The sequence below is a fragment of the Ranitomeya variabilis genome, chromosome 8 (assembly GCF_051348905.1).
Source record: "Ranitomeya variabilis isolate aRanVar5 chromosome 8, aRanVar5.hap1, whole genome shotgun sequence".
NCBI classification, from domain to species: domain Eukaryota; kingdom Metazoa; phylum Chordata; class Amphibia; order Anura; family Dendrobatidae; genus Ranitomeya; species Ranitomeya variabilis.
In genome coordinates, this window is record NC_135239.1 from 210,459,766 (window position 1) to 210,472,898 (window position 13,133).

At 48.8% G+C, this 13,133-nt stretch overlaps 1 protein-coding gene and 1 long non-coding RNA gene across 3 annotated transcripts in view; one reads left to right on the top strand and one right to left on the bottom strand.

The window, feature by feature from the left end:
• PLXND1 (plexin D1) overlaps positions 1–13,133 on the top strand; it is a 118,685-nt gene that overhangs the window by 95,437 nt on the left and 10,115 nt on the right. For both annotated transcript variants that reach the window (XM_077276723.1, XM_077276722.1), the window contains exons 23-26: positions 1,536–1,643; positions 4,528–4,658; positions 7,735–7,933; positions 9,122–9,268. In XM_077276723.1, the coding sequence (XP_077132838.1) occupies positions 1,536–1,643; positions 4,528–4,658; positions 7,735–7,933; positions 9,122–9,268 (585 nt within the window). The remainder of the gene's footprint in view (positions 1–1,535; positions 1,644–4,527; positions 4,659–7,734; positions 7,934–9,121; positions 9,269–13,133) is intronic.
• The window catches only part of LOC143787738 (uncharacterized), a 79,718-nt gene that overhangs the window by 61,307 nt on the left and 5,278 nt on the right, over positions 1–13,133 (bottom strand). The gene's annotated exons all lie outside the window — the stretch shown is intronic.

Sequence of the window (13,133 nt, forward strand, 5' to 3'; positions counted from 1 at the left end):
GATGGGAGTCGGGATATGATGAGAGTGGGGGGATATGATGAGTCGGGGGATGTGATGAGAGTGGGGGGATATGATGAGAGTGGGGGGATATGATGGGAGTCGGGGGAATATGATGAGAGTGGGGGGATATGATGAGTCGGGGGATGTGATGAGAGTGGGGGGATATGATGAGAGTGGGGGGATATGATGGGAGTCGGGGGGATATGATGAGAGTGGGGGGATATGATGAGTCGGGGGATGTGATGAGAGTGGGGGAATGTGATGAGAGTGGGGGGATGTGATGAGAGTCGGGGGGATATGATGAGAGTGGGGGGATATGATGAGAGTGGGGGGGATATGATGACAGTCGGGGGGATGTGATGAGAGTGGGGGATATGATGAGAGTGGGGGGATGTGATGAGAGTGGGGGATATGATGAGAGTGGGGGATATGATGAGAGTGGGGGGATGTGATGAGAGTCGGAGGATATGATGAGAGTGGGGGGATATGATGGGAGTCGGGGGATATGATGAGAGTGGGGGGATATGATGAGAGTGGGGGATATGATGGGAGTCGGGGGGATATGATGAGAGTGGGGGGATATGATGAGAGTGGGGGGATGTGATGAGAGTCGGGGGATATGATGAGAGTGGGGGGATATGATGACAGTCGGGGGGATGTGATGAGAGTGGGGGGATATGATGGGAGTCGGGGGATATGATGAGAGTGGGGGGATATGATGAGAGTGGGGGGATATGATGGGAGTTGGGGGGTTATGATGAGAGTGGGGGGATATGATGAGAGTGGGGGGGATATGATGAGAGTGGGGGGATATGATGAGAGTGGGGGGATATGATGAGAGTCAGGGGGGATATGATGAGACCTGATCTGATGATTCGCAGATGATACTTGTGATTCCACAGGAGACAGAACAGACACATTGTATCTGCTCAGTAATTAGTGTTTGTGGTGGGGATTTGGATGCGGACCATGGACGAGGCGGGGGCTTCATTATGGGCTATTGGGGGGGCTGCTCAGGCGGTATATGAGACTGCAGATACAGAAGAGGAAGTGGGGGCAGCAAAGTGATGATTTTTAGAACCGCAGATCCTAATTTTCTGGGAGGGGGGTGAACAAAAAAAAAGGGAAGTAGAGCACATGTCTCCTACATAATAAAGCATCCGATTATTGTGAAAGTCTCTGACACAACTTCCCATTTTGCACATCTGTCTCCCGGTTCGGACCCTAATTTGGGCAGAGATCATCATGATCTTTAATTAAAGGGCCACTCCGGTCATAAAATCATCAGTGAGAGTGGGGTAGTAAATGGCGGGGGATACAGGACCCTCGGGCATCCTCGTATACTGGCTACAAAGTGGGTTTCACCCTGGAGGACTCGGCTCGTCCATTTAATGAGAATTCTGTAATGCTTCATTTACCCTCTGGGGGCGCTGTAGGAAGGCCGATCATTCACTGAAGGTCATGAGCAATCATGTGATCAGCGTAGGTCTGTTCCTTACAACTAGGTGTGTTTCTTACAACCCATCTTTTCACAGTGTTCGTCCATCTATGAAGAATGTTACATCATCTCCCCGAAAAACTTCAACAGCCAGCTGGGGGTGCAAGTCCCAGAGACGCATCCATTACTGTGCGCAGAGTGGAAGGTGAGTCCCTCAGTTCTCTGATTCTGCCTCATTTGACTAGAAATCCCCCATGAAGTCATCAGAATCCAGCGATCAGTGGAAATTCCCAGCTATTCTCCTCCATGCCGGTGCTTTCCATTGCTGTCATTTTTAGGCTATGTGCACACGCTGTGGATTTTGCTGCGGATCCGCAGCGTTTCCCATGCGTTTACAGTACAATGTAAACCTATGGGAAACGCAATCCGCAGTGCACATGCTGCGGAAAAAATGCACGGAAACACAGCGGTTTACATTCCGCAGCATGTCAATTCTTTCTGCGGATTCCGCAGCGGTTTTACACCTGCTCCATAATAGAAAACAGCAGATGTAAAACCGCAGCGGAATCCACAGAAAAACCGCGGTAAATCCACGATAAATCTGCAGCGAAAACGCAGCGTTTTTGCCCTGCAGATTTACAAAACTGCTGCGGAAAAATCCGCAGTGGCCAGGAATACGTGTGCACATAGCCTTAGTGTTCTCACATTTATAAGAAAAAAATTATTTCTTACTTTTTCTCTCTTATTTCCTGGTTTGTTGAGCAGCAGTGACACTGTCATCTTGTAGGCAGAGCGGACACATTAGGGGTTGTCAGAGCCCCACCTGTGTCTGGAATCTGCCCCTCCATATTATTGGGACTCTTCACTCCTGGCGTCTGCTGTTCCTATTCTGCCCTGTCCTGTCTCATCCGATCACTTCTCATCTTGTCTCTGACCGCTTCCCATTCCGTCTCTGATCGCTTCCCATTCCGTCTCTGATCACTTCCCATCCCGTCTCTGATCACTTCCCATCCCGTCTCTGATCACTTCCCATCCCATCTCTGATCACTTCCAATCCCATCTCTGATCACTTCCCATCCCATCTCTGATCACTTCCAATCCCGCCTCTGATCACTTCCCATCCTATCTCTGATCACTTCCCATCCCGTCTCTGATCACTTCCCATCCCGTCTCTGATCACTTCCAATCCCGTCTCTGATCACTTCCCATCCCGTCTCTGATCACTTCCCATCCTATCTCTGATCACTTCCCATCCCGTCTCTGATCACTTCCCATCCTATCTCTGATCACTTCCCATCCCGTCTCTGATCACTTCCCATCCCATCTCTGATCACTTCCAATCCCGTCTCTGATCACTTCCAATCCCATCTCTTATCATTTCCCATCCCATCTCTGATCATTTCCCATCCCGTCTCTGATCACTTCCCATCCCATCTCTGATCACTTCCCATCCCGTCTCTGATCGCTTCCCATCCCATCTCTGATCACTTCCCATCCCGTCTCTGATCACTTCCAATCCCGTCTCTGATCACTTCCCATCCCGTCTCTGATCACTTCCCATCCCGTCTCTGATCACTTCCCATCCCGTCTCTGATCACTTCCAATCCCGTCTCTGATCACTTCCCATCCCGTCTCTGATCACTTCCAATCCCGTCTCTGATCACTTCCCATCCCGTCTCTGATCACTTCCAATCCCGTCTCTGATCACTTCCCATCCCGTCTCTGATCACTTCCAATCCCGTCTCTGATCACTTCCCATCCCGTCTCTGATCACTTCCCATCCCATCTCTGATCACTTCCCATCCCGTCTCTGATCGCTTCCCATCCCATCTCTGATCACTTCCCATCCCGTCTCTGATCACTTCCAATCCCGTCTCTGATCACTTCCCATCCCGTCTCTGATCACTTCCCATCCCGTCTCTGATCACTTCCCATCCCGTCTCTGATCACTTCCAATCCCGTCTCTGATCACTTCCCATCCCGTCTCTGATCACTTCCCATCCCATCTCTGATCACTTCCCATCCCGTCTCTGATCACTTCCAATCCCGTCTCTGATCACTTCCCATCCCGTCTCTGATCACTCCCCGACATAGTTCCGCCATCCTAGACATCCATGGCCACCAATTCCTGCATTGTTCTTAGGGTCCTTACTAAAGTCCCCTAATCCTCGGACCCCTGTAGCCCTCTGGTGATCCTGAAACCTGAGCCGTGTTTGCTCAGACTTAGGAGTTAATTAAGTGTCCCCTGTGCTTGTGACGTGATTGGTGAAGACGTCTCCGCTTCCTCCTGTGGAATTTTTCGTCTGTGACACTCGAATCCCCTCGACCTTGGACTGTTTGTTTTGGCTCAGGCTCCAAAATGAGACCGGAGAGGCGACATGAAAGGGTCTCATACCGAACAGGAGCAATACGGCCAGCCGCCGTCCATCTCCATCCACAGCTATGGGACTGAAGAAGTTTAGGGGCTTCTACTGTATCAGGGTCCAGTCTTCGGTCTCCGTCAGTGGTGGCCGGATCCCACGTCGCCTCTGTCAGGAGGACACTCCCGTGATTTATTGATTTATTTTTTTCATTGTTAATTTCAGTTCCTTGTAGGAAAGTCGTCGTCTTACAGGAAATTACGAATCATCCCGTGTATCTGGGGCAGAAGCTCCTTATAAAACCCGTGGGGAAAAAGGCAAAATGACTCCAACACTTAAATCCCAAATTGTGGAACATTTTAAGCGCCGCTCGGTCCCGGCCATGAGCCCCCAAAACTGCAACTGGTGGGAATGTTAGGAGAAGGGATGGGGCAAACCCAACGGGAACTTTTTATTTCATTTATTGCATTGTTGCATAGTAAAAGGTTTTGCAATATCTCTGCTAGATGTCAGGGAATAGATCAATTCTCATTTATATCCAAAAGATGAAAACTGATGCAGGCACACGGTTCGTAGCAATCGTTGCAGCTTGAGTCGGACATGACGGCCTTTGGATATAAACCATACTGTAGTGTTTCCATTCACCGGCAGCAAGCAGAGATCTTAGGAGCTGTCATCTATAGGAAAGACATGTGACTGCTCTGCATTAATTCCCAGTGTCTGTGGCAGGTTCCAGAGAATTGCCGCACAAACATGGAGGAAGGAATCGCGACCCTGTCCACTCTGCTCAGCAACCGCCACTTCCTGGTCACTTTCATCCACGCGGTGGAGGCGCAGAAGGACTTCGCCGTGCGAGACAGGTACCGGCGCCATCTCACGCTCTCGTCCTCTGATTACTTTCGCCTCCAGGAAAGGACAAGTTTTGCAGCTGAAAAAATAATCTGCAAGTGAAAATGACTTTGGGGATCTCACATAGATAATTTCCTGAATATTCATCACATTTCAGTGAATTTTAAAACTAATTTTATAGGGTTTTTTTGCTGCTTGGTCTCATCCGGTTCATTTATATGGAAAGCATTGGTGTAGTGTGTAGAGAATGAGTGGGCATAAGGGTGGAGGGTGGGCCAGGCAGCTAAGCATGGGTGGGGCTTATGTTAGTGGGCCAGCCAGTGAATAATAGGTGGAGCTTATGATAGTGGGCCAGCCAGCTAAGCATGGGTGGAGCTTATGATAATGGGCCAGCCAGCTAAGCATGGGTGGGTCTTATGATGGGCCAGCCAGATAAGCATGGGTGGGGCTTATGACAGTGGGCCAGCCAGCTAATAATGGGTGGGGCTTATGATAGTGGGCCAGCCAGTTAATAATGGGTGGGGCTTATGATAGTAGGTCAGCTAATGGGTGGAGCTTATGATAGTGGGTCAGCTAATGGGTGGAGCTTATGATAATGAGCCAGCCAGCTAAGCATGGGTGGGGCTTATGATAATGAGCCAGCCAGCTAAGCATGGGTGGGGCTTATGTTAGTGGGCCAGCCAGTGAATAATAGGTGGAGCTTATGATAGTGGGCCAGCCAGCTAAGCATGGGTGGAGCTTATGATAATGGGCCAGCCAGCTAAGCATGGGTGGGGCTTATGATGGGCCAGCCAGATAAGCATGGGTGGGGCTTATGACAGTGGGCCAGCCAGCTAATAATGGGTGGGGCTTATGATAGTGGGCCAGCCAGTTAATAATGGGTGGGGCTTATGATAGTAGGTCAGCTAATGGGTGGAGCTTATGATAGTGGGTCAGCTAATGGGTGGAGCTTATGATAATGAGCCAGCCAGCTAAGCATGGGTGGGGCTTATGATAATGAGCCAGCCAGCTAAGCATGGGTGGGGCTTATGTTAGTGGGCCAGCCAGTGAATAATAGGTGGAGCTTATGATAGTGGGCCAGCCAGCTAAGCATGGGTGGAGCTTATGATAATGGGCCAGCCAGCTAAGCATGGGTGGGGCTTATGATGGGCCAGCCAGATAAGCATGGGTGGGGCTTATGACAGTGGGCCAGCCAGCTAATAATGGGTGGGGCTTATGATAGTGGGCCAGCCAGTTAATAATGGGTGGGGCTTATGATAGTAGGTCAGCTAATGGGTGGAGCTTATGATAGTGGGTCAGCTAATGGGTGGAGCTTATGATAATGAGCCAGCCAGCTAAGCATGGGTGGGGCTTATGATAATGAGCCAGCCAGCTAAGCATGGGTGGGGCTTATGTTAGTGGGCCAGCCAGTGAATAATAGGTGGAGCTTATGATAGTGGGCCAGCCAGCTAAGCATGGGTGGAGCTTATGATAATGGGCCAGCCAGCTAAGCATGGGTGGGGCTTATGATGGGCCAGCCAGATAAGCATGGGTGGGGCTTATGACAGTGGGCCAGCCAGCTAATAATGGGTGGGGCTTATGATAGTGGGCCAGCCAGTTAATAATGGGTGGGGCTTATGATAGTAGGTCAGCTAATGGGTGGAGCTTATGATAGTGGGTCAGCTAATGGGTGGAGCTTATGATAATGAGCCAGCCAGCTAAGCATGGGTGGGGCTTATGATAATGAGCCAGCCAGCTAAGCATGGGTGGGGCTTATGTTAGTGGGCCAGCCAGTGAATAATAGGTGGAGCTTATGATAGTGGGCCAGCCAGCTAAGCATGGGTGGAGCTTATGATAATGGGCCAGCCAGCTAAGCATGGGTGGGGCTTATGATGGGCCAGCCAGATAAGCATGGGTGGGGCTTATGACAGTGGGCCAGCCAGCTAATAATGGGTGGGGCTTATGATAGTGGTAATAGCAAAGAAGAAAATAGCGCACTCCTCAGTCCAGACGAAAAAACTTTTTCTTTATTGAACCATGTTCACAGGAACAAACGGGCGGGTGTGAGCGTGGTGGGTAGGAAGGACTACAGCTGTTTCGCGCAAAATGCGCTTCTACAGGTCCCGATCAGGACCTGTAGAAGCGCATTTTGCGCGAAACAGCTGTAGTCCTTCCTACCCACCACGCTCACACCCGCCCGTTTGTTCCTGTGAACATGGTTCAATAAAGAAAAAGTTTTTTCGTCTGGACTGAGGAGTGCGCTATTTTCTTCTTTGCTATTATCATCATATGTGAATTTCTTGGAAGCAGCACCCTCACTAGTGCCGACTGTTTTTGGGACAACAGGGTCTCCGCTACTTGGAACTATTCCACGCACGAGGGGTAAGTGCATCTCAGCGGTGCCAATTTTCTGTCTTTTGGCTTCTTGGTTATTTTTGGAACTATCATTGACTTATGATAGTGGGCCAGCCAGTTAATAATGGGTGGAGCTTATGATAGTAGGTCAGCTAATGGGTGGAGCTTATGATAGTGGGTCAGCTAATGGGTGGAGCTTATGATAGTGGGCCAGCCAGCTAAGCATGGGTGGAGCTAATGATAATGAGCCAGCCAGCTAAGCATGGGTGGGGCTTATGATGAGCCAGCCAGATAAGCATGGGTTTGGCTTTTGATAGTGGGCCAGCCAGCTAAGCATGGGTGGGGCTTATGATAATGAGCCAGCCAGCTAAGCATGGGTGGGGCTTATGATGAGCCAGCCAGATAAGCATGGGTTTGGCTTTTGATAGTGGGCCAGCCAGCTAAGCATGGGTGGGGCTTATAATAGTAGGACAACCTGTTAAACATTGGTGGAACTTATAATAGTTGTACAACCTCTTGATAAACTGGGGAAATTATGTTGGTTTTCCATGACAAGTCTACAAATCTGCCAGCAGACAGCTCTTGCCCACCTAAAGGAAAAAATTGTACAAGGTGCAAAAACATTGCCTCAAATACTCACATCCATTACTATGGAGAAGCAGCAATTCTCACAAGGTTCCCTTAATATACTGTGACTCGCCCCGTCTTTAGGCTCCTCTGACCGTTTCTCTCAATATTATATCCCCAATTCAGGTGTAACTTGGCTTCTCTGCTCACCATCGCCCTCCATGGAAAGCTGGAGTATTACACGAGCATTATGAAGGATCTGCTGGTTGACCTCATTGACTCGTCGGCTTCCAAAAACCCCAAACTAATGCTGCGCAGGACGGAATCAGTGGTGGAGAAGATGCTGACCAACTGGATGTCCATCTGCATGTACAGCTGCCTGCGGGTAGGGAGACTGCACGGTCTGTATAATGGACCTTCCCATGCTGTAACTGGGGTCACACGTGCAGATAACACCTGCATGAAAAGTGAAGTAAGCACTGGAGTCATCACAACAGGAAGTGTAGCGTGCAGCTATAAATCCCTTCCTCCATTGACTAAAGCGAGGCACATTTTCAGTATCATTTTCTACACACGATATTTATACAGTCCTCGCTGCCGGCCACCTGGCACTGAGGTGAGAGGTCATAAGTTTTGTTATGATAGTGAAGCCCCCACTAATAAGCGTGAGCTGTAAGGAGCGGTGTCAGGGGGCGGCCTGGAATTGATTAGTTCCAGTCAGTTGGACTGTGCAAACAAATCCAAGTACAATTACCACCATGACCGTGAGATCACAAGGGAGAATGGGGATGATGGGGGGACGGCAAAAGGCGATCGCCCGACTGACTGCAGCCCTCCATCCACTGCGCCCCCGACTGACTGCAGCCCTCCATCCACTGCGCCCCCGACTGACTGCAGCCCTCCATCCACTGCGTCCCCGACTGACTGCAGCCCTCCATCCACTGCGCCCCGACTGACTGCAGCCCTCCATCCACTGCGCCCCCACTGACTGCAGCCCTCCATCCACTGCGCCCCCCTGACTGCAGCCCTCCATCCACTGCATCCCCGACTGACTGCAGCCCTCCATCCACTGCGTCCCCCACTGACTGCAGCCCTCCATCCACTGTGCCCCCACTGACTGCAGCCCTCCATCCACTGCGTCTCCGACTGACTGCAGCCCTCCATCTACTGCGCCCCGACTGACTGCAGCCCTCAATCCACTGCGCCCCGACTGACAGCAGCCCTCCATCCACTGCACCCCCCTGACTGCAGCCCTCCATCCACTGCATCCCCGACTAAATGCAACCCTCCATCCACTGTGCCCCGACTGACTGCAGCCCTCTATCCACTGCGCCCCCACTGACTGCAGCCCTCCATCCACTGCATCCCCGACTGACTGCAACCCTCCATCCACTGCGCCCTGACTGACTGCAGGCCTCCATCCACTGCGCCCCGACTGACTGCAGCCCTCCATCCACTGCGCCCTGACTGACTGCAGGCCTCCATCCACTGCGCTCCGACCTCATGCGTTATAATATCAGTCTTTGATGCTTAGTGGGCATTTCATTCAGACTGTCCAATCTTTTTCCCGCAGGAGACGGTCGGAGAGCCTTTTTTCTTGCTCCTGTGCGCCATAAAGCAGCAAATCAACAAGGGATCCATTGACGCCATCACAGGAAAGGCCAGATACACCCTGAACGAGGAATGGCTTCTAAGAGAGAACATTGAAGCCAAACCTATGGTAAGCAGCGCCCCCGGAGGATGGGAGATGGTATGGCATGCACAACAGTTATGGTAGGGGGCTTAACCTATTGCCGCATTACAATACCGAAATGAAGGAGCCCCTCCCATTCTAACAGCTGAAATGAGTCCATTATAGGAGAGCCATGGTCGGGGTCCCTTGTCCCCCACTAGCCAACGTGCTGGTGGATATAGAGAGGTGATACCAGTGCAGGAGTGTAGATTGCACCCGGGCCCTTGTTCCTGAGGGGCCACAGCGTCCCTCTGCCACATAAGACACCAGTATCATACACAGCAGAGGTAGCTGCAGATTTTGCATGGGTCCACCCCTGTAAAGGGAAAAGTATGGTACAAATTCAACCAATGAAAAGTGGCATGTTCCTATGACAAAACTTACTGTCCAGTGCCGCAGAGCGCGCGGTGATGTCAGCAGAGCCGCTCACTGACTGACAGAATGACAAATGAGCACAAAAATATTTCATGTTTTTACAAAAAGTTTTGAAGTGTTACTTTGATGGATGATGGAAATGATCCGTTGTTTTTCGAGCCGTCTCTTCTAACATTCCCTGAAATATCCCAGACAGAGGAAAGATTTAACCTAGAGCCCCATCCGCCCTGTCCTGGAGAATGGATGGAGGCGCTCGGGCCCCAGGAGGGCTGTGATTTATGGCTCCTACCTCACGGGGAGAAGGGAAGACACTCAGGGGGAGAGGAGCTCCAGACAATGTGTCACCTCCAGAGAATCACACATACAGGCAAGATTAATCACTGCAACTTCCTAATACCCGTTCCCTCACCGTTCTCAAGATCTCTGCTTGCTGTCAATGATAACATGAATATCTCCTATTCCTCACAGGCTACAGAACAGCCTGGACTCCAGACTCATACATTTTACTTGCACTGACACATTGTAGCAAATTTTCAGGACATGGAAGAGATTTGTGCTATTAGATAAAAGTTGTGGCTGAATCTCAGCATCCGGATGTGATACATTGTTATGTTGTATGATTGAAGCAAAACGTCCGGCTTCAGGATCAATGTTATCTTATATCTAGTAATGGACGCCAGTCCACTCAGCCGGCTCCCCTCCGCTGACCTCTCGTAATATCACAGCTGATAATATCAGCGGAGTGTCAGATTCCAGCCATTCAGATTATATAATCACATTATATCATTAAGGCGTAATTACACAAGAATGTAACGTAATAGCAAGTAAGTAAACGAGGCTCACAAGACATTATAGACGGGAAGGAGAAAATGCATAAAATGTGCAGTCACTGTGTACATTCATTACTTATCCTGTATTATACCCCAGAGCTGCACTCACTATTCTGCTGGTGCAGTCACTGCGTACGTACATACATTACATTACTGATCCTGAGTTACATCCTGTATTATACCCCAGAGCTGCACTCACTATTCTGCTGGTGCACTCACTGTGTACATACATTACATTAGTGATCCTGAGTTACCTTCTGTATTATACTCCAGAGCTGCACTCACTATTCTGCTGGTGCAGTCACTGTGTACATACATTACATTACTGATCCTGAGTTACATCCTGTATTTTACCCCAGAGCTGCACTCACTATTTTGCTGGTGCAGTCACTGTGTACATACATTATATTACTGATACTGAGTTACCTCCTGTATTATACTCCAGAGCTGCACTCACTATTCTGCTGGTGCAGTCACTGTGTACATACATTACATTACTGATCCTGAGTTACATCCTGTATTATACCCCAGAGCTGCACTCACTATTCTGCTGGTGCAGTCACTGTGTACATACATTACATTACTGATCCTGAGTTACCTCCTGTATTATACTCCAGAGCTGCACTCACTATTCTGCTGGTGCAGTCACTGTGTACATACATTACATTACTGATCCTGAGTTACATCCTGTATTTTACCCCAGAGCTGCACTCACTATTCTGCTGGTGCAGTCACTGTGTACATACATTATATTACTGATACTGAGTTACCTCCTGTATTATACTCCAGAGCTGCACTCACTATTCTGCTGGTGCAGTCACTGTGTACATACATTACATTACTGATCCTGAGTTACATCCTGTATTATACCCCAGAGCTGCACTCACTATTCTGCTGGTGCAGTCACTGTGTACATACATTACATTACTGATCCTGAGTTACATCCTGTATTATACCCCAGAGCTGCACTCACTATTCTGCTGGTGCACTCACTGTGTACATACATTACATTACTGATCCTGAGTTACCTTCTGTATTATACTCCAGAGCTGCACTCACTATTCTGCTGGTGCAGTCACTGTGTACATACATTACATTACTGATCCTGAGTTATATCCTGTATTATACCCCAGAGCTGCACTCACTATTCTGCTGGTGCACTCACTGTGTACATACATTACATTACTGATCCTGAGTTACATCCTGTATTATACTCCAGAGCTGCACTCACTATTCTGCTGGTGCAGTCACTGTGTACATACATTACATTACTGATCCTGAGTTATATCCTGTATTATACCCCAGAGCTGCACTCACTATTCTGCTGGTGCACTCACTGTGTACATACATTACATTACTGATCCTGAGTTACCTTCTGTATTATACTCCAGAGCTGCACTCACTATTCTGCTGGTGCAGTTACTGTGTACATTACTGATCCTGAGTTATATCCTGTATTATACCCCAGAGCTGCACTCACTATTCTGCTGGTGCACTCACTGTGTACATACATTACATTACTGTTCCTGAGTTACCTTCTGTATTATACTCCAGAGCTGCACTCACTATTCTGCTGGTGCAGTCACTGTGTACATACATTACATTACTGATCCTGAGTTATATCCTGTATTATACCCCAGAGCTGCACTCACTATTCTGCTGGTGCACTCACTGTGTACATACATTACATTACTGATCCTGAGTTACATCCGGTATTATACTCCAGAGCTGCACTCACTATTCTGCTGGTGCTGTCACTGTGTACATACTGTACATTACAGTACTGATCCTGAGTTACATCCTGTATTATACCCCAGAGCTGCGCTCACTATTCTGCTGGTGCAGTCACTGTGTACATACATTACTGATCCTGAGTTACATCCTGTATTATACCCCAGAGCTGCACTCACTATTCTGCTGGTGCAGTCACTGTGTACATACATTACATTACTGATCCTGAGTTACCTCCTGTATTATACTCCAGAGCCGCACTCACTATTCTGCTGATGCAGTCACTGTGTACATACATTACATTACTGATCCTGAGTTACACCCTATATTATACCCCAGAGCTGCACTCACTATTCTGCTGATGCAGTCACTGTGTACATTCATTACATTACTGATCCTGAGTTACATCCTGTATTATACCCCAGAGCTGCACTCACTATTCTGCTGATGCAGTCACTGTGTACCTTCATTACATTACTGATCCTGAGTTACACCCTATATTATACCCCAGAGCTGCACTCACTATTCTGCTGATGCAGTCACTGTGTACATTCATTACATTACTGATCCTGAGTTACATCCTGTATTATACCCCAGAGCTGCACTCACTATTCTGCTGATGCAGTCACTGTGTACATTCATTACATTACTGATCATGAGTTACACCCTGTATTATACCCCAGAGCTGCACTCACTATTCTGCTGGTGCAGTCACTGTGTACATACATTACATTACTGATCCTGAGTTACATCCTGTATTATACTCCAGAGCTGCACTCACTATTCTGCTGGTGCAGTCACTGTGTACATACATTACATTACTGATCCTGAGTTACATCCTGTATTATACTCCAGAGCTGCACTCACTATTCTGCTGGTGCAGTCACTGTATACATACATTACATTACTGATCCTGA